Source organism: Microtus oregoni, unplaced genomic scaffold, assembly GCF_018167655.1.
Source record: "Microtus oregoni isolate MIOR12 unplaced genomic scaffold, Mior012 000006F_ref0000085, whole genome shotgun sequence".
Classification (NCBI taxonomy): Eukaryota; Metazoa; Chordata; class Mammalia; order Rodentia; family Cricetidae; genus Microtus; species Microtus oregoni.
In genome coordinates, this window is record NW_024543065.1 from 30,825,690 (window position 1) to 30,851,337 (window position 25,648).

The following is a 25,648-nucleotide window of genomic DNA, read 5'->3' on the forward strand; positions in this document are numbered from 1 at the left end:
GGAGGAACTACCAGGACTGAGAAGCAGGTAGGTACCTATGTGGAGGGAAGAGCAAGCAGAGGAGAGCAGCAGCTGAAGAAACAGAAGCTTGTAGGCTGGGTTTTTGTTTTGTTTTGTTTTTTCTGTCTTTCCTGCCAGCTCCCAAATAACCACACAGACTTTTTTTTTTAATTATGGAAGTTCGGTCATAGCTTAGACTTGTTACTAACTAGCTTTTACCACTTAAATTAACCCATTTTTATCAATCTACTTTTTGTCTCATGGCTTTATTAACTTTACTCTGTACCGTCCATGCTACTTCCTTCCTGGCAACCCCTCCCTTCTTCCCAGCATTCTCTCTGTCTGACTCTCCCACCTATACTTTCTGCCTAGCTAATGTCTGTTTAGCTTTTATTTAAATCAATCAAAAGGCACCTTGGCAAAAACAGATCTTCACAGTGTACGAAAAGATTATTCTACAACAGAAACTGAAGAATTGGACTCAAGAATTTAGAATGAAATTCACGAACAATCTGTACAGACCTATTAGATCAGCAGCTTGGGTCAGACCTGGTATTGTAGGAGGGGATGGGTGTGTGCACACTGTGGCTGTCTTGCCCTTTACCCTCCCCACAGCTAGGTACAGCTCTGGCTTCCACTTTGCAACAAACTTGCAAATTCATCAACCATAACTTAAAGACAGAACATTTACCTAGTGTGGCCCAGAAACCAACAGGACTTCCACCTTCCTGGTGAAAGGAAGAGTACCTTGGTAGATCAGAGCCAAGGTAAACTACTAAGTCACACCATGAAACGGACCTGATGAAAGTGATTTTGGGGGGGTTAGGGGAAGCAAAAGGTTGCCTTTGAGTGGGAGGGAGGGAGGGAGGGAGGGAGGGAGAGAGAGAGAGAGAGAGAGAGAGAGAGAGAGAGAGAGCGCACAGTAGCACAGGGCCATGGTAGTGGGGACCTTTTAAATGGGTATAATGCATGGACATGGGGAAAATACTCAACTCTTGGAGACAGTAGAAATGTGTCACACTTGGTAGCAGGTGATGATGTGGCTGTTTGGCGCTGAGTCGCTGAAGGCAGGCAGGAGGAACACCTGGTTTCTAACACTTACAAAGAGTCACTATCAGTTATGAGGAAACTATAATGCTACTTAGGGATGGGAGAGGAAAGACTTAATGTGGAGCCCTTTCCCGAGACTGGGATTTAACCTCAACTGGGAAGTCTAGTTAACACCCCGAATTAAAGAAGCTTGCTCCTTGGACCAGGCCAGAGTGAATCTGTAATCCACATAGCCAGGATAATGTGGAGCACAGCTGATTAACAATAAGTGTCAGGACACATGGGAGCCAGAAAGGACTAGCCCTCTTTGGGGCCTTTACTGTGTTTATAGGCAGGAAGCTTTCTGTGTTCTGACTTCTGTATTCCTAAGAAAAATGTACAGCTGGGCATATATGGCAGGAATGACATCCTACTTTGATTCCTCTTCCCCAATGACATTGACCCATCTTGGGAACTACAGAAGAGCCTTTTGCTTTGGAATCTCAGCACACTTTGCTTTGGGATCTCAGCACGCTTTGCTGAGAAAGCTCTAAGTAGTTGAAATTGTGAAGACTTGGAAGGGATTTGAGCCCATATTGTAGTGCATATGCTGAAGGACGAATTGGAAGTGAGGGTGTGTGGTGCGACTTTCTCTTTGTTTATATACTTTATGCCTTGGAGGTCTTTCCAGAAACTTTGTACTCACCCTCTTTCAGCTTTCCTTCCATTGGCATTTTGGGTCAACATAGTTGTTTGGCAGAGCTGTCCTATGTATTGTACTGTGTAGCAATTTTCCTGGCTTCCATCCACTAATTGCTAGGCACTCAGACAAGTTTTGACAACCAATAATGTCTCCAGACAATTACCCAATCTCCCCGGCGGTCTTAAATCTTTCCTAGTTGAGAATTAGCCTGTTTTCTGTTTGGGTTTTTAACCCTTTACTCTTCTGGTGGAATCCATGTAAATCTATTTTAATGAAGGTTTGTTTGGGGGATTTGTTTTGCATGTCTTGAAATGGGATCTTGGTATGATGTGCTGGCTGGCCTGGACATTGCTATATAGATTAGAATGTCCAGAAACCTTTACCTCCCAAATGCTGGGATCACAGATATGTGACACCACACCCAGCTCTGCTGGAAGGTTTTTTGTCTATTTGTGATAGGATCTCAAGTAGCCTCAGATGTCCTCAAACACACTATGTAGCCAAGATTGGCCTTAAACTCTAAATCATCCTGCCTCCACCTCCCATGCGTTTTAATTATGAAAGTATATCATCATGCTTGAGTTTGATCCCTGGAGCCCATGGGAAAAGGAGAGAAGATAACCCCAAAAGTTGTCCTCTGACCTCCCATGTGCAGTGTGGCATGTGTGCATGTACACACACACACACACACACACACACACAGCACACATCATACACAGTAATAAAATAAAACAAATAAGAACTTTGGCCATTTATCAAGAGAAATCTCCAGATACAGAAATGGCCATCAAGCACATGAAAAGAAACTCATTGTTAGTCATTAGAGAAACGCAAATAAAAATCACATTGAGTTACTGTCTCATACCAGCTGAGATGAATATATCAAAAAAACAAAAATGGCCAGGTGATGGTGGTACACACCTTTAATCCCAGCAATTGAGAGGCAGAGACAGGTGGGTCTCTATGAATTTGAGACCAGCTAAGGCTGCATATAAGACTGTCTCAAAAATGAATGAAATGATTAGTGCCGGCAGTGGCAAACATGGATTAGAACTTCTTGACATTATTGGTAGGAATGGACAATGGTTCAGTTACTTTGGAAAACAGTTTGTCATTTCCTCAAAACATTTACCATGTTAACAGTTAAATAGCCTTGCCATAAAATGCAGGAATTTTATTTTTAGGTCCAGCAAGAGAATTAAAAACATATTCATAGAAAATGTGTACACTGATATTCTTAGTAATGTGATTTATGATAGCCAAAAGTAGAAATGACTCAAATATTTGTAAGTTAGCAAAATCTTATAACTCTATATCATTGAATGCTTATTCGATCATAAAGAAAACTTTTGTACATGGTACAGAATGAACTTTGAAAACTTCATATTGTGCACATGCACACATACAGAGCAAATGCAAAGGACCACATACTGTATGATTGCATTTACAATAAATGGTCTGACCTCTGAATGTATTTAGAGACTGCAGATTTTTATGATCTGCAAATTATTATAACTTAGTAATGTTGCAATTCAACCTGAAAAAAAATTAAATCGTAATCAGTATAAAATTAAGGTGCAGTTGACAGTTTGCACATGCACTTCTATGTTTTGTTTCCACCCACCCTCTCCCATGTGCTGGATATTGAGCCAAGAGCTTTGTACCTATTAGGCAAGCCAAGTCTACCAGGGGATTATATTCCTCCTTGACCTCTCTCTGTGTGTCTCTGTTTCTGTCTGTGTGTGTGTGTGTGTGTGTGTGTGTGTGTGTGTGTGTGTGTGCTTCTGTGTGCTTCTGTGCACACATGGAGACCCAAGGACACTCCCAGTGTCAGGAAAGCCTCTACCTTACCTGGAGACAAAGTCCTTCATTTCCTGTAGCCTGCCAATTAGGCTAGGTGCCTGACTGGGACTCAGTGTCTCTTTCTCTCCAGTGCTGGGTTGCAAGTAGGCACCACCATGCCTGACATATTTACGCAGGTTCTAGGAGTTTGAACTCAACTCTCATTGCTTTCAAGGCAAGGGCTATGCAGACTTTGCCCCAGCAGCAGGTACCACATTTCTTTCGGAAGCTCTTCTGTTTTGTTGTTTCTCCATAAGTGCTGGCTGATATTTAAATTGTGCAGATTTGTTCTACTATAGATTATCAGCAGAAGCTAAATGAAGAGTCATGCTGTTATCACTGCTGGTCTCTGCCTTGGTAACACAAGTAGTCACATCCCTGTATAGGGTTTCTCTTGAGAGAAAAACTGTTAGTAATTTCATACCTTGCTTTATGTTTTTTGTTTTGTTCTTTTTTTTTTTTGGTTTTTTTCGAGGCAGGGTTTCTATGTGGTTTTGGAGCCTTTATGTTAACATTAAGAGAAATAATTTGTAAACCATGCCCAATTGCTTTTCAGAAACTTCTGAGAGAATGTTTAGGACTTTCATGTCTTCTTATGAGCTAGTCTACTAATGACGTTCATTCTTAATAACAGAATTTATATCCTTTCAGACAGATTTGACCAGTTTTGGGCCATCAACCGGAAACTCATGGAATATCCTCCAGAAGAAAATGGATTTCGTTATATCCCTTTTAGAATATATCAGGTAGGAAGTAACATTATGAAAAATACAACTTTTTAAAAGCTTTGGGCATCGTCTTAAAGCACAGTGTCTAAAACTCTTATGTCTATGTGGAAACCTCGCATCTGGCTTTGCATCCAGGTTTTGCCAAACCCTCTTTTGCTGATAGTGGAGTTGGAGATTGTGTTGAAATGTGTGGCTGTCATAGTTGCCACTGGTTATATCTAATGTACTTACTGATTCAGCCATTTGCTTCAATTTATTTGTAACCCCCTAAGTTAATATTGGTGCACATTTGAAGTCCTGTTGTCTTGCTGAGACAGAGTCTCAAGGAGCACAAACTGGCCTGGAACTTATCTAATGGAGGCAGACCTTGAACGTCTACCTCTACCTTCCAAGTACTAATACTGTAGCCACCATGTCTCATTTTATACGGAAAGCCAGAACTTTGTGCATGTTAGACAAATACTCTATCAGCTGAACTGCACCCCAAGCTCCAAAGTCTTTTGAGACAGAGTCTCCCACAGCAGTCCAGATGGCCTTGAACTTGTTATGCCCCTACCATAGCCTCCTCAGTACTGGGATTATACGGGGGTGAATAGTGATAAAACTATTTGCCTGATATATATGCCCCTACATAAAATGAACAAAGCCACACCTACGACACTGTAAGCAAACATAGCATCCTTTTCATAGTTGATTTAGTACTGCTGCTTTTCTTTCTTTTTTATTGATTTTTGCTGTTCAGTGTGCACTGTGCTGTCTCTGAGAGAAGCATGCATAAAGCATGGTTTGTGTTGACTGGTGATAAACTGGTGAAGGCTCATAGACATCTCGTGCCTCCCCAGGAGGCAGTGGTCAGTGTTTGCTACTGCATCTGAAGAGAATCAGCCTAGATAGGGAGTCCTCAGTGTTGTAGACAATGTCTGTGGTCAGTCTCACAGCAAGTTTAAAAAGTCAAGATAAGATTCTGTAGAGTACTTTTTAAGAGTCCACTATGCTTGGCATATGGCAAATACTAACTGTACCTTGATGGCTTGCTGGTGTACTTGTAGGTCAGCACTACCGCAGTACTAGCATAGATGAGGCCTTGGATTCAATCCCTGGCACTGTAGAAGAAGTTGTGTCAATAGTACTTTAGAAAGCAAGGGGGGTTTTTGGTTTTTCGAGACAGGATTTCTCTGTAGCTTTGAAGACTGTCCTGGAACTAGCTCTTGTAGACCAGGCTAGTCTCGAACTCACAGAGATCCACCTGCCTCTCTGCCCCGAGTGCTGGGATTGAAGGCATGCGCCACCACCGCCTGGCAAAAGCAAGGTATTTACTGTAATGAAAAAATCATTTAATAGCAGAAATTGAAAGTGTGAGTACTCAGAGGTAGCATGGCAGGTGTTTTTCCCAAGGTTCATATTTTTCACAAAGTCAGTTTTAGTTTATGCTTTCAGTCTAGAAAAATGTCCTGAGTGTAAATTCTACTAACTCTTTATTTTCGTTTTCGTATGCAATGAGGTCCCTAGTAATATACTGCCGGGTACCCCACCCACAACCTCACAAAGTACCTTACTGTATGGGATGTAATTGGATAACTACCCAACAGTCTCTGAGGCCATCACCATGAGAGAGTTCCACAGCATCTTGAGCTTTGGGCCTCAGAGTGCTAATGTAAATGGTTTACTTCTAGCCTGTCTTCTGAACTATACTACAGTTTCTTTGTTGTGACTATTTGACATTCCTGTAGGGAAAGATGGTGCATAACATAAGGATTATCGTTGTCCCAGTAGTACACATGTATGAGAAGAGGCCTTCAATTCATTTCAGGGACAATTGTGAGATCAATTTATTATCTCGTGCCTAGTGTCACAATATGGAAGAATTCGGTGTGGAGAGAAGGGAGGGAGGAGGTTGTTGTTTTGGAGATAGGGTTTGCTTTGTAGACTAGACTAGACTGACCCCGAAAGCTCACAGGCTTCCATGTAGTGGCCTTTCAGGTGTGCATTACTGCCCGAGCTTGAGAGAATGGTTTTTATAAATTCTGTCCTCAGATAGAAAGTGGGAACTTAGAGAGTTCTCAGAACTGGCTCCACTAGACCTGGCTGCCAGATGGAGGCTGACAGCCCAGCTTCCTGCAGGCCCTTTCCTGTGTGGGGGCAGGGGAGGAGCAGGAGACCTAATGGTTTCTAAGCTGCTTTACAAGCTTTTCTTCCATGCCATTTTGGTTCTGATTTGAGTCTGAATAAAGTTTGTGTGGTATGTAAGTAAATACCAATGTTTTAGATTTATATTTCTTGATAATTTATTGTCTTTGCTCTCCTCATTTCTCTCTTGCATTTTTAAGTCTCCTTTTATGCCCTAGCCAAAGGGAAATGAGGCTCCATTTCTTTTTCCTAATTATATTCTAGTAGTAGCATCAGATTTGGACTTCGAGTTTCTGATTGCCTGTGTGACTGTTTATTAGGTGCAGCTGTTATGTATGCAGCATTTTAGTTAACACTTAATCTAAATATCACACATACACAAACATATACATACGAGACCTTACCTTAGTAAGAATATTTAAGGAAAGCCCAGAAACCTGCATTAAATAAACAAATGAAGAGTAATTTTTTACTAAAATTTTAGTTGACTCTGAAGGGACTCATGTCGTTTCCATGGGATCGTACAAATGAAATGTAGAGTTAGCACCCAGACCTAGCTCTGCTATGTCAACAAATTATTTCCAAATTAAATTTATCCTACTTATATAACATAATTATCACAATGAATGAAATAATTTGAATGCAGCTTGTCCAAGTGAGCCAAGAGGAATCTAAAATTCTGTGACTGGTGATATTTCATATCCTCAACTACTGTAATGTTTATTTAGATGTTATTTCTTTTTCGTATGTGATGGTGTTCATCATGGACTCAGAATGAGTACAGTCAAGTGACAGAATTTTATGGTAAAGTCAGATTCATCCACAATTCTCTAGCATTGTTACAGACTATGCTTCTGTCATTTACATAGTAGTCAGTGCGTGAGTTTCAGGTCTGTGTTCCTGAACTCCAGGTGCTTCAGTGTGAGGCAGTATTCTAGAAATGAGGTTAATGGCAAGAGGTGTTTCCGACAAGTAACCAAAATGTTATCTCGAATTACACACATAAACAGATGGTGACTAATGAGGCTCCCCACCAAGAAGCTTTGTAAAATGGCCATGAAATCTATGGGTGTTGGAGCTTGTGTTAAAACCTCTAGACATTCATGTTTATACTTTGCAGTTAGGCATGTTGTGAGGATACCATGTCTTCTCAGGAAGCCACAGTATATCTGTTTCTCTGCCAGTGGAGTTGAATAAGAAAACTCTGATTTGCCTTATGTGGCATGTTCCATCCTGAGCTGTGCACTGGAGAGTCAGGAGGATAGTATTATATTATATTGAGCTGATGTTACACTACACTGTTTATAAAGCCTTTAATAAAGGTTAAAGGAAGCTAAAGAGCTAAGTGTGCAGACAGTAGAAAACTGCAGGTGTGAGCTCCATGAAGAGGAGCCCATTCTATCAGTAAGTCAGATGCCAGTGGGTAGGTTGGGAGGGCAGAAAAGACCTCTGTAAGGAAGTGATGCATCCCAAAATTGAGCAGAGGAGGTAGGCTTGGGATATACAAAGAGACATGAGGACTTGTAGGCAAAAGAGACACAGATTTGGACAGAAGTTCTGTTTATCATGGACATCAAAAGTAAGAATTAGGCAAGGAATAAGGCTGCAAAGGAAAGGAAGGGTTACTGCATTGAGGATTTTCTTTCTCAGATAAAGAATGGGGAGGGAAGTCTTAAGAGGTAGCTAAAGTCTGAATAGCTGTCAATCATGGTTCGGCATCCTTTAGTCATTTTGTTTGCAGCTTGCTTGAGACTCTTCTTAAGAATAATATAACTATGTTATTTTAAGTTTTAAACAATAAAGAGAGATTGGTAAATAGTGTCTGGTTTCTTGGGAAGTTTAAATGATTTCTGCTTGTCTTTATCAGCTGTAAAAATAAAACAGTTTGAATATAGTTTGTCAGTGTTTCATAACCACCAGAACTCCCCTCCCCTCCCATTATTCCAGCATAAAGTCATTTTACTAATCACTAAAGCTTCAATAATGTTTTAATTTAATCGAGAGATTTGCTTTCCAGTTTTACTTAAGAAAATCTACTTAACTTCTATTGTAATGCACTGAAACCTTTAAGAAAGTAATAGCTAAGGGATCTCTGAGAACATGATTTTATTTGGAAAGTGAATTTACTGGGACTAATTTGTTACCTCCTAAACTGAGGAGGGGCCAGATGTCAGACGCTGCTGTATTTTCTGAAGTTTCTAACAGGTGAGAGAGGCAATGGCAGTGCCTCTTAAGGTTCTTCTCCATGGTTACTGCATTGTGGTAAAAAAGTTATATTCCTGGTCTCTTACTGTCTTTTATTTTGGCTGGCATTTTGTCATTACCTCTAACCAAAAAGCTAGAGACAAAAAAGATGGACTTACTGATTAGTAAATTAACTTTAGTTTTAATTCATTTCCAAAGAATATATATTGTCATTTGTAATACATTTTGATTGTGTTTGTGGGCTGTAATTTGTTTTCTCTTAGTACAAGCTAGCCTTTACCCACAAGCCTCTTCTACTTTATGTTAAAGTAATCCGACTACTAGAATATATTTCTGGATGCTCCATATACTTTTCTTCAGTATTCTGATTCATTTTCTTATTTTTGCTTGCAATATTTTTTAATATTTGTTTTTATGTGTTTGTGTGTTTGCTTGCATGTATGTGTGTGCAGTGTGCTCATGCCTGGTGCGGACATAGAGATCTGGGTCTGGGGCTATAGGCAGTTATGAACACAGGCCCTCTGAAAGAATAGCCATGCTCTTAGCTGCTGAGCCAGCATTCCAGTACCATCCTCGCCTCTTCCTTCCCCCATTATTTTTATTTAATTTTAGCTTTCAATTTTTACTTAACTGTGGCTCAACTTACATTTTCATTTGCTGGGTAGGGTAAGGGTGGTCTCATGTAGCCTAGGCTGGCCTTGAACTCACCGTGTACTATGTAGTTCAGGCTGTCCTTGAACTCATCTTTATAAGTGCTGTAATTATAGACCTGAGCCAGTATGCTCAGCTCTATTTCTTTAGCTTTGAAATTTCTATTTACTAAAAATGTTTAACTACTTTCCTTTAATTATTTTTGTAGTGTTTTTCTTTATTCCTTTATACAATGAATAGTTCTGTTTAAAGTTCTTATCTAGCATGTCCAGTTTCTATTTCCTTATTTTCTTTATGTGTTGTAATTTATGTAGTCATCTGACAATTTCAAAAGAATATTTAAGTTACTGTAATGAGTTCATCTTGGTGTGTGTGTGTGTGTGTGTGTGTGTGTGTGTGTGTGTGTATGTATGTTTTCCATGCCTAAATTGTGCGGAAAAAACAATGTACAAACTGGCTTTACTTTTTATATGAAGCTATCTTCTAAACTAGCCTCAGGATGGGAATTTGGAGTCAGCACAGAGCTTCTTTTGTGAGTGCAGTTCTCTTCTGTCTTATTTGTTCTGTATTGCCATTGGATGTTTGGGGCTTTCATACCCTTTCAATTTCTTGTTCCTAGATTTTCCTATTCAATTTTTTGGTTAACTTGCTATTAATGTTGTCTTCTAGTAGCTATGATGATTTAAAATTGCTAGTGATTTTTCCTTAAATATTTATGGATATAAAGTTGTTTTCACTGAGTGATCTCTCTGTCTGACCAGATAAACCGTAGACAGACAAGTCAAAGGACAGTTTTCTGAAAAAGCACTCCAACCACATTCTGGCACTTCTTCAGTGACACAGCTGCAGCAGTCCAGACTAAGGATGTGTGCAGTCTACTGGAAAGCTTTTGGCATGAGTAGAATCATAGAAAGCTAAAAAGTGACAAAGGTTTTTCTTGGAACAAAGGTTCCCTCTGAGTTGTTGCAAGCCATTGGCTCTTTTGTTTGTTTACTTTAAACCAGTTAATTTTACAACACATTGTCAGTGTTTTAGTTTCTTCTATTGTTATGTTAAGAACCCTGACAAAAGCATCTTCCACGAAGGAGAATCTCAGTCTCAATCAATCAATCTCTCTCTCCTCTCTCTCTCTCTCTCTCTCTCTCTCTCTCTCTCTCTCTCTCTCACACACACACACACACACACACACACACACACACACACACACAAACCCATCAGGAATAGAGAGCTGATGCTCCTGCCTCAGTCAGTGTGATCAACATAACCCTACACATTTGCCCAGAGGCCCACCTCCCTGGACATAACCATCACAGTGTTTCTCCTTACTTTCTGAAGGAGAGCATTCGAAAGACTGGCCATTACTGAAGAGAACCTCTACTTTGTTGTTTAATTTGGGGTGGGGGGAGATGTTTTGTTTTGAGACAGGGTCTTATTGTGTCATCCTGACTGTCCCATAACTTGCTATGTACTGGCCTTGAGCTCACAGAGATCCACCTCCTCTATCTCCAGAGAGGTTAAAGGTGTGCATGCCTGATTGCCAGTGTTGTTATAACTATTTCTAAAATGCAGAAATATTAGCTGAGTATTCTACTTAAGAGTAAGAGCCTTGATTTGTTAAATGATCAATGATTGCTTTTTTTAAAATCTTTCATCATATATCTGATGATCCCCCACATAGAGAACTTTGGAAAATCTTAATGAATTAACTCTCTAGCATGTAGCCATACAGTGGTTAAAATGGAGATGTTTTAAGCCAGGGACAGTGATATATTACTGTAATCTCAGGCTTGGGACTGTGGCAAGAAAATGGCAAGTTCCAGGACATACTCGGCCACCTCCAAAGTGGAAAAGGGGCTTCTGGTTTGGGCACTTTCAACTGTGCATCCAGGTAGGCATGCGGCTTGGTGCACTCCTGTCACATTCTGAGTCTTCAATATCTATAGAGAGTGGATTAGTAATATTTTGTTACTGCAATGATTAAATGTGTCTAGTTCACAGTAATGTTTAAGAATCCTTAGTGTGGAAAGCGGGGTAAGGTGAAGAAAGAAGGCCCTAGTTCAGGCCTGCTGTTTCAGGGCAAGTACACTGGGCAAGTGCGTTTTCTGTTGAATTGTCTTAAATGATAATTTTGTTGCAAATTATTTTAATGTTTTGTCATGCTTTCTGTGTTTTATTTCATGGCCAGTGAAGTAGTCTTTGTTTATTCCTGTTTCTTTCCCCACACGTCGCTAGACTCCATCCTTGGACTAAGTTTTGCTCACTTTATGTGAATCGCTCATCCTGATGTCCCAGAATCACCTGCCAGTAGTCTCCATCTTTTCATTTGTACTCTTCTTCCTTCCTCCTTGTAGAACCTGTGTTTCTCGTAAAATTTTCTGCCATGTTTCTTTCCTTGCAGCCTAGAGAGCTATTTATTGTGGTGTTGTTTTGTTTTTGAGAGAGGTTCTCGCTCTGTTGCCAGGGTTGCCCTTGAACCCTGAGCCTCGTTAGTTCTGGGACTAAATACATGTGCCACCACACCCAGCCAGCACATTGCTGTTATTTTGATATTACGCATAGCTACCCAGTATCCAGATAACATCACATGGTGTTGTTTAAAACTTTGCTGTTTTATTTTCTTGCCCTGTTAACTTCTCAGTGAAATAGACCTTCCTCTCACAGTGCCTATAACCTTACCTCAAATATCACATCTCTGTCAAATCTTCCTCAGTCTTTTCACTTGCTGCTATCTGTAGGTTAATTCTTTGTTCTCTCTTTTCTTATCTTAGGCATTGCACCTTTTTCATGGTAGAAGCTAGGTAATTATCTGACATCTTAACGCTGATTTTGAAGTCAAACAACTTGGCTAAAACTGGCTTGCCCAGTATATAATTGATGACCTGATAACATCTCTGATCTTAAGCCTTCTGATCTTCAGTTTACCTTTTCCCATTTATTGTAGACAGGAGTGTATGTAGTGTTTCCTAATTTAGTAAACTGCTGGCTATCTTCCTTTGCATCTTGATAGCTGTTTCAGAAACTGCATCCTACCATTAAGAGTGATGAATTATGATTTTGGTGTTGTTTTTAACATACATGAATCCTATATTCTCTATGGCCCTTTTAAAATAAGTAGACAAATTGAGGCCTGCAGAGGGCAGTCCAACACAGCAAGTTTTTCAATGTACTTAGTAATCTCCGATGGTTTAGAATTAAACTACTTCCTATGGAAAGAAATTAATGAAAGCAAATTATATATGAATAACAGTAATTGCCAACGTTTATTTTGTATTTTTGAGAACCAGGTTGTTTTGACTATTTTATATGTGTTTATTCCCTCATGTGCTCATGTATCTGGATGAGCTCTCTGAGAGATACTTTGGTCATTGACATTCACTGGGTTCTTCCATCTGGTGATTAGAAAACCTGGGGTTTGGGTGGAGACAGTGGAGCCTGTTCTCTTTCATAAGCTGTTGAGTTAATTTCTTTTGTTTTCTTAGCCTTATCATTATTGCTTCTCATTTGTTCAGTTTGTACATACATATATTATTCCCCAGCTGTGTGGCTTGCAGCCTTCAGTCCCTTTTCTTCTATAGAGAAAGATCACAGAAAATGTGAAGAAATTGAAGCATAGCTAAAAGTGTGTGGGGCCTTTTCTTCCTTACAGAAAGTTCTTTGTTTACCACTTAGGCAATTGTTATTAATCACTTTAAGATCAGTTTTAGGAATATAATGAATGTTATTGCTTATAACTGTGTGAGATAATCAGAAGTTACCTTAAAGCCTCAGTCATTAATATCTCATCTTAAAAGACAGTGTGAATGAGATGATTTAAACAATTTCACTAAGAATCTGCTGGTTGTAAGTAAAAGTGGGAACAGAGGAAGTGATTCATCTGGTTAAAGCACTTGCCATGTAAGTCTGCCAGCCAGAGTTTGATTCCCTAGGACACACGAGATGGAAGGAGAGAACAAACTCCTACGAGTTGTCCTCCGACCACCACACACATCATGCAGTCACAGCTCAACAATAATTAAGTTTTTAAAAGTAAGAGTGTTTTTATTACTTTAGTACAACACGGAGCACACACATATACACACCAGATATCAGTTACTGATATTTATTTCTTTCTCTTCCAACAATATGATTGTTTCACCTCTCCTTCCTAAGAATTTGAATAAATACAGTAAGAGCAAGTAAGTCTGGAATTGGTCAATTTTAAAATTTGATTGATGATACTTATGTTAAATGTAATATAGTTTAAAATGTTATAGTTGTTAAAAATAGAAGTATGTGATGAGCTTGTCAGTAGTATTTAATATCACAAAACAGTAAGCTGTGTACATATCAGATCTGTAAGAATGTGTTTATTGCTGATGTTTCGGAGGTAGATTACAAGCACTGGTAGTAAATGCTGTTCTTACTGTTTCAGTGGTTAGGTTCAGTTCATCCGCATTCACGTACACCTTATGGGCTCCACGTTCCTGATTTGCTACCACTCTAATATGATCTTGGCAGCAGCAACTCTGTCTTAGTCACTGTAGAGAATTTTCATTCCTTGACCTTAATATTCATAACCACCCCCACTGACCATTTGGTTTCTTGGTTTCTTTGTCACTGTTGGACTTCATCAGTCCCTTAAAATATACATAATGTCAACATCTGGAATGATGCTTCTCAGGCAGTCATCCAACCTGCTGAACAGCTCTGTGCAGTCAGAAATCTGCTTATTCACTTATTTGTTTCAATAGGGAAAACTACCTTCTAATTTTTTTCCTGTTCTTCTCATAAATGATTTTCATATAACATGCAGAGCACACACCTGTCCGTTGAGAACAGAATTACCAGGCTTTGATTCTTAGTAGTGGTTCCTTCTTTGAGGCAAATATGAGAGTTGCTTTTGGTAATTACTCAGACTTTAAAAATAACTACTTGCTAATACTTTCAAGAAGGTTCAATGTCAGGTAATCATTTAGGAATATGAGAAGGAAAATCAATTTTAAAAGAACAAGGCAAGGTAGATTAGTGATAGAGCATGTGCCTAGCATACCCAAGGTCCAAGTTAAGTCCCCAGCACCACCTACAAACACACTCTCAAGCACATAAGCAGAGCAAAACTAATTTCTATTCTGTTTCATTGGAGCCTGGACAGTTTTCTTTGATCAGTGTGTGTGTGTGTGTGTGTGTGTGTGTGTGTGTGTGTATCTTACATCGTATATGACAGAGTTGTTGAGACATACCTGTTTAAAAATATTTTTATTCTTGAACAATTTCATACATATATAGAGTGTACCTTAATTATATCCACCCAGTCTCTCCTCCCATTCCACTGTCCTCACACACTCCCAACATGTGTCCCTCCCACCTTTGTCCTCCTCTTGTTTTCTAACCCACTGAGTCCAGTTTGTGCTGCCAGCGTCAGCATGGGCAACCTACTGTCGGTCATACGCCAAAGAAAAATGGCCCCCATCCCAGTTTACTTTGCTCTGTGGTCCGTGCAGATTTTTTTATAATGCATACGCATGTGCCAAATGCACTGATATGCTCATAAATTATATTGATGGTGAATCGGTTCATGGTATACATGAGCCAGTGCCTAGGCAGGTTGTTTGAGGTGTGTTAACACTTTAATCCTTAGTTAATAATATAGCCTGATACAAATATGCTATTGTATTATCCAAGTCTGGTGCCATGGAACATTTTACAGAATATATTCTGCTTTGAACAGAGTAAATTTCTTAATGGTCTCCTTAAAAAGAGAGTACCAGCCGAACATCAGTACTGGTTCAAGAATCCACTAATAGAGAGTAGTGCCTTGAGCTGAGGGTTAGAGAAATCTCTATCACTGAAAGCAAGAGTGATTATAATCCAACAAGCTTAGATACAAATTTTAGTAGACCATATGTGTACCTTGATTGTGATACTTTCATTAAACTCACTTGCTGCAGAACCAAATGTATAAAACTAAGTCAAATTGAACAAGGTGTGAAATGGTATTATTTTAGCATTTTGAGTTGCCTGTTGAGTTCACTGAAAGTTACTTGTGTACTAGATGTCGGTAAGTAATGCTTGTGCATGAATGAAAAGGCATATTATTTATTGAACTTGATTTAACTATTCTTTATGCCATATAGGCATAGCCTCATATCATTGTAAATAGAAAGTATATTACAAATGTAGAAAATTAATGTGTGTTAAATAGCATGTTTTCAAAGTTAAAGACCTAGAAAACAAGGTGTGGTTGGTACATACCTGTATCTGGAAGTAATGGCTGGATGATCAGACGGTCATATTCAGCTGTATATGAATATATACAGGAGGCCAGGCTGGACTATATTAGACCCTGCCTTGAAAGGGATAAAAAGCTAATGTGGATAACCAATGCAGTACTTATCCTTAACATTTTACCTAGAATTTTCAAGGCACAGATAAGAGAGTCATTAGTTATTTTGCATATACAAAAGGAAGTAATTTATTCTACTTGTTTAAATACCACATTACTATTTTTCTCTTGGTACCTTTCTTCTTTCTCCTTTCTTTTTTCCCTTTTTCTTTTTTTATACTTTCCCATTTTTCCTCCCTTGTGGAATCTTCTCCTATGTTTCATAAATCTGAAGTATGTTTGCTACATAGTAAACCATTTCCTATTTTAATGAAAGTCTTGAAGTTTACTTTTTAGAGGAGTGTGTTGCTGAAGAAAACTACACCGAAGTGATGAAGGTAATTGTTAGCTGTAAGCCACAGCTAATTTCTGACTGTGTGCATTTAAAGTAATGTCAGACTGGGGTGCAATGCTCTTCATTAGGTGCTCGTCGAAGCTGAGATGCCTCATATAAAACAGGACAGAGGACCTGAACATCAAAGTGTAATTTGAACTCTGGTTTTTATGTAGTTTGAGAATGCTTAATGGAAGAGAACTAAAAATTTACTTTCTTCCCAAATACACTGTTATTTTCAAGTTTTTATTTTTTTTTCTTCCATGTCTTCTGTGTGTTATATGTGATGGATTAGTTTTATTGCTTTGGAATGTTTTGACAACATTTGTATTAAATACTATTATAGTTCATGTTTTGTGTAATCAGGAGCATTTTTCCCTGAACTGCAGTTAATCCTAAGGCAACCAAAATTTATTGAATGAAACATTATATTTTAGGCTATAACACCGTGCTCTTCGACTCTCCTCTATTCGGTAATTATTCCTGAAGCCATGTTTATCTTCTTAGCCACAGAGCATCCTCCTTTGCTAGTACTATGCTAGTACTAGATAACATATAACTTCACTAACGTCTTTGATTACAGGATGCATTTTTTTTCCAGATCTCTACCATTATGTCCATTTCTTAGTTTGGGCATGTTGTTATTTAAATTATACAAGGGTTATATCAATCTTGTTTTGTTTCGTTTTTGGAGACTGGGTCTCTCTACATTGGACTATCCTGGCACTATGCAGACAAGGCCGAGCCTTAAACTCACAGAGAGAGATCTACCTACCTGTCTTTCCAGTACTACATCTAGTTCATATTCATATTTGATGGACATAATGCTCCCAGAATCCTGTTTAAAGGTCACGATGACCAAGGCTGGTCTTGGCAGTACTGCTTTTGCCTTACCTGTGCTGCTTATAAATGCTTCTTCAGTGTTGCCACAAGTCTACAAAGGACTTCTACACATGACAGCCTAGAGGGGAAAAAAGACAGAAGCAAGGAGCTGACTAGTTAAAATGAATTATTTGGGGGGAGGGGGTGGAATATACTTATAATCCCAGTACTCAGGAGTCTGAGGCAGGAGGATTATAAGAAGCCAGCCAGAGCCTTTTTTTTTTTTAATTTCTTCCTGGTCTTGGTTTATTGTTTCCCAACAGAGTGCCCATTATAGAACATGATTACAATTTTAGCACTGCCACAGAGACATAGTGTTTCATAACAAACAGGAACACATGATTGTCTACTTAGACAAAGGGATTCTAAGTCTACCTCCTCCTGGCTTGTAGACCTGAGGTGATGTGGTTGAGACCTTCTGTGGGCCAACCTAGTTCAACATGGTTTTAAGGATGAGCCTCTCTCCACCCTTTCCCAGGAGTGTTTTAGGGACTTTCCCAATGGCTTCTTGTGACTGTGATGTGCAGCAAAGAGTTCGTTGTAGATAGCAAGCATGAAGCCCCTGCCTCTGTCACAAAGAATGCTGGGCCAGGCCCCCTTTGAGGAAGGCCTTCCCTCCTTTGTCATTGTAGATCTTCCTACAGCAATAAAGGCTACCTGTACATGATGTTGGCTACTTCTCCTGCAGACTGCAGCATTACGTGTGTGTCTCTGCACATTGTCGAAGGAGTAGGACATAACACAGACTGCCACAGTCACCACCTGTGTGACCAACTCACCGTAGTGTGGTGCGCATGTTCTCAGAGTCAGGGAGCATGCACCTGGTGATAGCACACACCTTGAAGAAGATGGCATAGAAAACACTGATGTCCTAGATGGATACATTGAAGCCCTGCCATAGGTCGCAAGTGCCGTTTGACTTGTGGATCCAATGGTAGTTGCCCATGTCAGCCTACAGGCAGGCTCGGGTGAAGTCCAGCAGGTAAACGAAGCACTGGGAGGTGGCTCTAGACTCCAGATTTCGATGCAGCCCAGAAACACCTGTTTGTATTTATCCTTAAATGCTAAGCTGAGAGCTTTTGCATGAGGAAGCAGCTGATGAGACTGACCAGGTTTCTACATCAGAAGGACAACCTCGCCCTGTATTGGGCTCTGTGTGTTATCAGCCTTAATCAACTTGCTGGCATGTTGCACCCAACAATAGTGGCATTGTTGGGTATTAGGATGCCTGGAGGCAGAGGTAAACCTCATCTATGCACCCATCTGGAAGTGACCCCAGAACTCTAAGAGGAACCAAGGATTCCTCACTTGTTCAAGTTCAGAGACCATATCTTTAAAAAAAAAAAAAAAAAGTAGTGGTGACGTGTACCTTTAATCCCAGCACTGGGAAGCAGAGGCAGGTAGATCTCTGTGAGTTCAAGGCCAAAGCTGTTACGCGTAGAAACAACGAAAGAAAGAGAGAAAGAGGGAGGGAGGGAGGGAAGGAAGAAAGAGAAAGAAAGAAAGAAAGAAAGAAAGAAAAGCAATTCACAGTGACTGGGTCTTACAAAAATACTGTTGTTGACAAGAAAAGGTACTCATAAAGTGGAAAGGTCACATGTGATGTAGTAAGTGTGACTCTGGGGCTCAGAGGTTAAAACTCTTGCAGGAAGACCCTGAGTTAGGTTCCTAGCACTCATTGGGGCAGCTAAAAACCATCTCTAATTATAACTCCGAGCTTTCTGACCATCAGTGTGCATGCACTCAAATTAATCCGGATTAACAGCATGTATTTTGGTAAACTTTCATCTTAAAACTAACATTTTGGCAGGGCAGTGGTGGCACACACCTTTAATCCCAGCCTTCCAGAGGCAGGTGGCCTCCATGAGTTCAATGCCAACCTGGTCTAGAGTTCGTTCCACAGCAGCTGGGCTACGCAGAAAACCCTGTCTCGAAAAACAAAGGAAAAAAAAAAGCCTAACATCGTGTACTTTAAAATTTTTCAGCTACATTTTAGTTATTAAGTCATAAAATACTACATGACTTTTGGCAAACAGGCAAAGTTTCTTCTATTCTCATTCAGAATTGTTTGCTCTGCTGTTCATTCTGTTAGGGGAAATGTAAAAATGTTCTGAATTGATGATGGTAAGAATAGTTCTCTAACCTTTGCAGGCTCTCGACCGCTTTTGATTTTTTTAAATATAATTATTTTGAAGTAACTCATACTTAGTCATTTTACAAAGCTTGCGACTTGCCCCAAGAGGATTCATCACTCTTATCAAATCTTATGAGTAAAAATTAAAATGTGTGGCAGGGAACAGTGTCTTGATCTCTCTTGTAAGTTTTGTACTAGTCACACCTGAGTACTCAACAGCCTTGTTGGGTTGTTACTTTTAATAGCGTACATATCACTCAGTTAAAATACTATTCAATGAGTTTTTCAGAATATCACATATTCATGCAACTATCAAAATTATAAATTTCACATTTTCATCTCGCAAAGAGGAAATTCCATGTCCTTTAGCCATTATTGACCTCCCCGCTTACTGCAGCCACTAGTTTATTTTCTCTGTCTGTGCTTTTTGTCTGTTCTGGACATTGTAAGAAATTAGAGGGATATATAATACAGATGACTTTGTGTCTGACATCTTTTCACTTGCATAATGTCTCAGGTTCATGCATGCTGTGGGTCACAATTGCTCATCTAGAGCAATGGGGTCTTTGTATGGTCCAGTGTACAGCTATTGCCCACTGATAGACATTTGGATTGTTTTCACTTTGAGACTATTACGAAGCTACTATGAATGTAATAGTGAATGATTATGCACAATTTTTTATGGTGATCATTTTGTTCTTTTCTGAGGGTATTTAAAGAGGCCAATATACAGGTTATATGCAGAGTTTAGTGTTTTTGAAGTACTGTGGGTGTATTTTCCAAAGCATCTTCACTGTATTCCTACCCATAATAAATGAGGGTGCCAGCAGCCTTGCCAGTGCTTAGTCTCTGTCATTTTCATCCCAGCACTGTTCCCTGACCACATTGTGGTTTTGATCTGCATTTCTTTGACTAGTGACCCTGCTAAGAATCTTTCCCTGTGCTTAAGTCGTTATTTGTGTCAGCCTTTGTGTTTTCTTATGAGAATTTAAATTACTGACATTTGTTTATTTGTGGGGTTTTGTTTGTTTATTTGTTTATTCAGTTAGTTATGGGTAGGATGGTGTTTTGATACAGGCTTTTAATCCAGTAGCCTAGGCCCTAACCCTAACCCTGCTTTGTAGTTGAGGAATGACCTTGAACTCTGCCTCTACTTGACTATAGGTGTACATCATTATACCCAGCTACCTTTGTTCATTTTTACTTATTTAGTTAGTTACTAGTTGTGTGTGTGTGTGTGTGTGTGTGTGTGTGTGTGTGTGTATGCATGCATCTGTGCACGTGTGTGTGTGTGTGTGTGGACACACATGCCACAGTGCAATGTGGGGGTTAGGGAAACCTTTGTGCATCAGTTCTATCCTTTAGCTTCTGTGGGTTCTAGGAATCAAACTCATGTCCTTAGGATTGTGCAGCAAGCACCATTACCTGCTGAGCTCTATTCAGCCCCTTTGATCATTTTTGTATTGTTTTGTTTTTTTTGAGACAGGGTTTCTTTGTGTAACAGCCTTGGCTATCCTGGAACTCACTCTGTAGACCTGGCTGGCCTTGAACTCATAGAGATCTGCTTGTTTCTGTTGGGATGAAAGGTGTGCACCACTGCCAACTGATCCCTTCAATCATTTTAAAAATAATGTTGTCTTTCTGTTGTTTTGAGAATTCTTTATATATTCTAAATACTAGTCTTATAGATGTATAATTTGCAAATATTTCCTCTTTTTCTGCGGCTTTTCTTTCTTTTTTTTTGAATGGTGTCATTTGAAGCCCAAACTTTTCAATTTTTGGTGAACTTTCTTTGTTACTCATGCTTTTTACTTTTATTTTTTCATAGCTAAGAAAATCTGACCTAACCTTGTTGATCCAAGGTCACAGGCTTCTTCCTCGGTTTTCTTATAAGAGTTTTGTGCCTTTACTTCATTCCTTTTCTCTGATGTTTCTTAATAGTCAGGTGGTTTGTTTTTAAACTTACTGATCTGGAGATCATATCAGCAGTCAAATCTCTGAAATACCACTTCTGTTTTAAAGCTGCTTCAAAAATTGAACAGAAATTTTCATATAATCTCTTAATGGTTCATTGAGATCCTTTGAAAAAAAATACATACGTCATCAAAAAACAATATCCCCATACGGTAAATTTCAGCATCATTGTAAAACTATTGGAGCATGTATGGAGGAGTGGGCGTAAATGGTCGGTTTCTCTGCAGAGTCACGGGGTCTTGGCCAGGTTTAGACTCAACTGTCTCCTGGGGAAGACAGTTGACTGGCCTTCAGAGCAGTCCCACTTCTGAGACCACAGCTGCTTTTATTCAGGCGTTTCCCCTCACTACTTTATTTGTACAAATTGAAAGTGCTTCTAATTTATTTTATGTTAACATCCATAAAGATAAAAACTAATGCAAAACTACCATTTGACTTTCCAGAAGAAAATAAATTATTAATTAGTTACATTATTCTTGTATTCACCTAACTTTTCTAGTATGACTTTCAATAAAATTAGTAAAAATGTTAAAGCTTTTAAGTAAGATAAAACTTCCCCTATGATTCTCTTAGTATGACCGAATTCTTTGGAGAGAGATCTTTAGCATATTTTAATCATTTCTAGAATCATTGATAGTACTATGGATCTTCTTCTCTGGCCATGCTACTAAAAATTTTATTAAAAAAAATTAAAGTGGTGCTAGGGTACTGGCCCAGTTGGGAAAGTATAAATATGAGATCTAAGTTCAGATCCTTAGCACCCATATAAACCAGATGTGGCTGTGTGATGCTGTAAACTTACTTCAGAGTACTCCTGAGGTCACTGGCCAGCTAGGCGAAGTGAAACATGGAGCTCCTGGTTCTGTGAGATACCCTGTCTCTGAATGTAAGGTGGGACTGGAGAGATGGCTCAGTGTTAAAAGCACTGGCTATTACCTGTATTACAAATATTCCAGTGTTTGTATTACTGGAGTAATTACAAATACTCCAGAGGACCTGACTTTGTTTCCCAGCACACCTGTGGTGGTTCACATCCATCTGTAACTCCAGTCTCAAAGGATCCAGTGCCCTCTTTGGGCCTCCACGGAAACCAGAAACGCACATGGTACACAGCATGCATGCAGGCACAAGGCTGATAAAAATAAATGAATAAAAAATTTAGAAGGAAGGTGGAGAAGTGATTTTTAAAAATATCTAGATATACACCTTTGGCCTATGTGTATACATGAATGCACTACACATACTCACACAGTAAAGAAAATATTTTCAAGGACCCCATCTCTTCTATCAGTGGGCTCAGCATCAAATTCAGTCCTCAGGAGTCAACCATGCTACCCTGTACCACGTACTATTTAGTGAAAAGATGTTGCTTTAACTAGTATGTGAAAAAATCTATTTGGCACTGGCTGGACAGAATTATAATAAATATAATAATTTCAATGAGACAAAACAAACTTTAAGCCAGTTGTGAGGATGTATTTTATTTAATTATCATCTCTATTAAGACTGCTGCTCTAGAGATTAAGTGTTCCTGACTGTAATAATGGCAGCCTTTCAAATGCTAATTATTATTTCTTGTTGGTGTTAAAAATATTAAAAGTAGACTTCAGACTCATTTAGCAGAACTACTCAGCATGCTTGTTTTCAAGTCTCCATTTTTCTCCATAACGGATAAAGGAATCTCATTACTTCTCTTCCTGGTTTCCCACCAGAGAATGTTTACTGTAAAGTCCTAAGCATGGATTTAAACTGCTCTGTTATTTTTTTTTAATGGATCTTGTAATGGTGTATATTCTTAAGCTAATTTAAATATGAACCTGCTTCTGAAAAGCATGTGATGCAAAATTTGACATGCATGAGTATATCTTGAGCGCCATGTGCCTGTGACAGTTTGGAGCCTGTCACGTTGCTGTTGGGAAAGTCTGGCAGCACGTCCTGTGTAAAGCTTTGATTTTGTGCCATGAGCACTTAATTGAATTAATAAAGTATCAAAGGAAACTGAAGGTGGAATGTTAATTACATTGATTCTCACTGTAATTGGTTCTATAGGAACCACTATCCTTTTCATTTAGTAGTGGTTTAAAAGTGAGGAATGAAAAGAGTTAGGCTTGTTACCACCTACTGCATTATTTATTTTACATTTTAAGTATTATCTTATTATTTTAGCATAATAATTATTCATAGATAATATTTCCCAGCTTATCAGATTGAGAAACAGGCTCCGATTGCTGGATATCATGTAGATTCCCTACTTTGTGCTAGGAGTTGGGATTCCAATCAAAGTTGTTTATTCTACTACATCTACGTGCTGGCCCTTAGCTAGGTTTTGTTATCCACTAATTTCTATCAAGTACTGTTATTCCAGGTCCCTGTGAATGCTGAAATGTTATTATCTCTTTCTTCATTAAAAAAATAATCAGTAAGATTCTATTTTAAGCTTTAATGGCCATCTATATTTCACCTTGGTTTTCATCGTCTTTTGAAATGTGTTTTAAAGTTTACATTCAATGCAATGACTGCTTTTCTTTATACCTACTGGGGCATCTTTCACTCTTAAAACTTTAACTTACATCTACTTCTTAGGGGTTTTTGTTATTTTTCTATTTTTGTTCTTGTTGGTAAGAAGTTCAGGCTTGGTTTGTTTTAATCTAGTGGTCCTGGGAGATCCAACCTTGTCATGGTAGGCAAGTGCTTTATAACTGAGCTGTGTGTGACCTGAGTCCTCATAGTGAAGTTTTGTGCCCTGACTTCAGGGTATTTCCTCACAGTACATAGTTTGCGTTTCTGCTCTCACTACTGCTGTGTTACAGTTGCTTACAAATAGTTCCATCTATGCATGTGTTAGCATAATTATGCCCTTTTAAGTACATTGCAGATCTTTTGGAGGTGGGGGGTTGTGGTTTTTAAAGACAGAGTCTCACTGCTTAGCTCTGGCCATTCTGGAACTCACTATGTGGACCAGACTGACCTCAAACTCACAGAGATCTACCTGCATCAGTCTCCTGAGTGCCGAGATTAAAGGCGTGCACCACCACCACCTGGCACATTATAGATCTTTAATGAAAACTCCTAATATGATTTACTAGAGATCCTAGACTATAACCACAGTCCTGCTTAGATAATTCTCCCTTTTCTTCTCCCCATGCTTTTGTTACAAGCAATCTTAAAACATCATTGTTCTTTGCAATTCTGTTTATGCCGGTCATTGTGATGTCTTACCATTATGAATAGAATAGCATCAGCTTTGTGGTTTACTGTGGAGTCTTTCACTGGAGTAGGAGAAATTTCACTGCTAGCAAGAAAATTTGGTGAACCTAGTAATTGTTGCAGTTTTTAATTTTGGAAGGTAGCTTTTGTGCAGAATTTAACATGTTTACAGGTTTTTTATTTATTAAGGATTTTTATTTAAAGCAGTTATTCTACTACCTTCCAATTAAATTTTTTGGTGATAATATAAAAATAGTTTTTGTCTAAAAAACGAGAGCAGTCTTGGTCATTTCTGCACACTTCTGTAAGTCCTAGATGCAATTCTTACCATATAGTTCTTGTTACCTGATTAAGAAATTATAATTACATTCTCAACTAATTGCTAATTCCAATTCTAGTTTAATATAGCTTGATTTTTTTCTTGGCCTTTTAAAATACCTGCAATTCATAATAAAAATCCTCTGCAGTAGTTGAACAACAAACCCCCATCTCATCTGTGTTGTTTGGGCTTCCCTTTCTATTTTCCTTACTTTCCTTTCTCATTTCTCATCCTTTTTAAATATCCAACCCAGTCTAGCTTCAAACTTTGATCCTCCTGCCTCAGCTTCCTGACTGTTGAGATTATAGGTTTAACACCACCATACCCAAATAGTCTTTGTTACATTTTGTTTTTATAGTTAGAATATACAAAATAATGAGTTTCATTGTGACATTTTTGTGTGTACATATAATAATTTGATAATATTCACTCATTCAGAGCAATCCTTCTAAATCATGTAAACATTACTGATAAATGCCCCTATTTAACCACTCTTTTTAAAGGGACTCAAGACCAACACATGTAAAATGGCTGGTGACATCAACACTTTTTGCTGTAGCTGGGACAAAGCAACGTGTGTGTGTGTGTGTGTGTGTGTGTGTGTGTGTGTGTGTGCGCGCGCGCGCGCGCTGTCAGTATCTGTTTCTTCAGCCTAACCAGGGGCCCTAGCGTGTACATCTAAGGCTTCTAGAGGAAAAGATGTTAATTTTGGCCTTTGCTTGTATTTGTGGGGCTGGGATTGAACCAAGCACTCAAATGCCAGGTAAGTACTATATCACTGTGCTGCTCTCACAGCAACACAAGAGATTGTCCGTTTGGTTGTAATTCATGTCACTGGGAGATGTTAAACCTTTGGGGGACTACTCTTAGTAAATTCTGTGCAGACTTCAGTAAATCAGGCCCCTCTCATCATTAGGTTCTGCCTGATAGAAGTTTCAAGTAGAAGTCTTTCTAAGACACTGTTTTTTCTTACCTTTGATTTAAAGCTGTTTCTAAGTTTTGCTGTCCTGAGCATTATTGTTATGTGACAAACTTTCCCTGGGGAGACGCAACACACAGGTCTACTCACCCTAGATAGGACCCAATGACAGATCAATGTCCAAGTTCATGAACCGGTAAGCTTTATTGGGGTTATTTACAGAATAGGTGAGG

The 25,648-nt window shown here is 39.0% G+C and overlaps 1 protein-coding gene across 5 annotated transcripts in view; it reads left to right on the forward strand.

Annotated features, from left to right (window-relative positions):
- The window catches only part of Atg5 (autophagy related 5), a 107,958-nt gene that overhangs the window by 59,084 nt on the left and 23,226 nt on the right, over positions 1-25,648 (forward strand). For all 5 annotated transcript variants that reach the window (XM_041654796.1, XM_041654799.1, XM_041654797.1 and 2 more), the window contains one exon: positions 4,226-4,320. In XM_041654796.1, the coding sequence (XP_041510730.1) occupies positions 4,226-4,320 (95 nt within the window). The remainder of the gene's footprint in view (positions 1-4,225; positions 4,321-25,648) is intronic.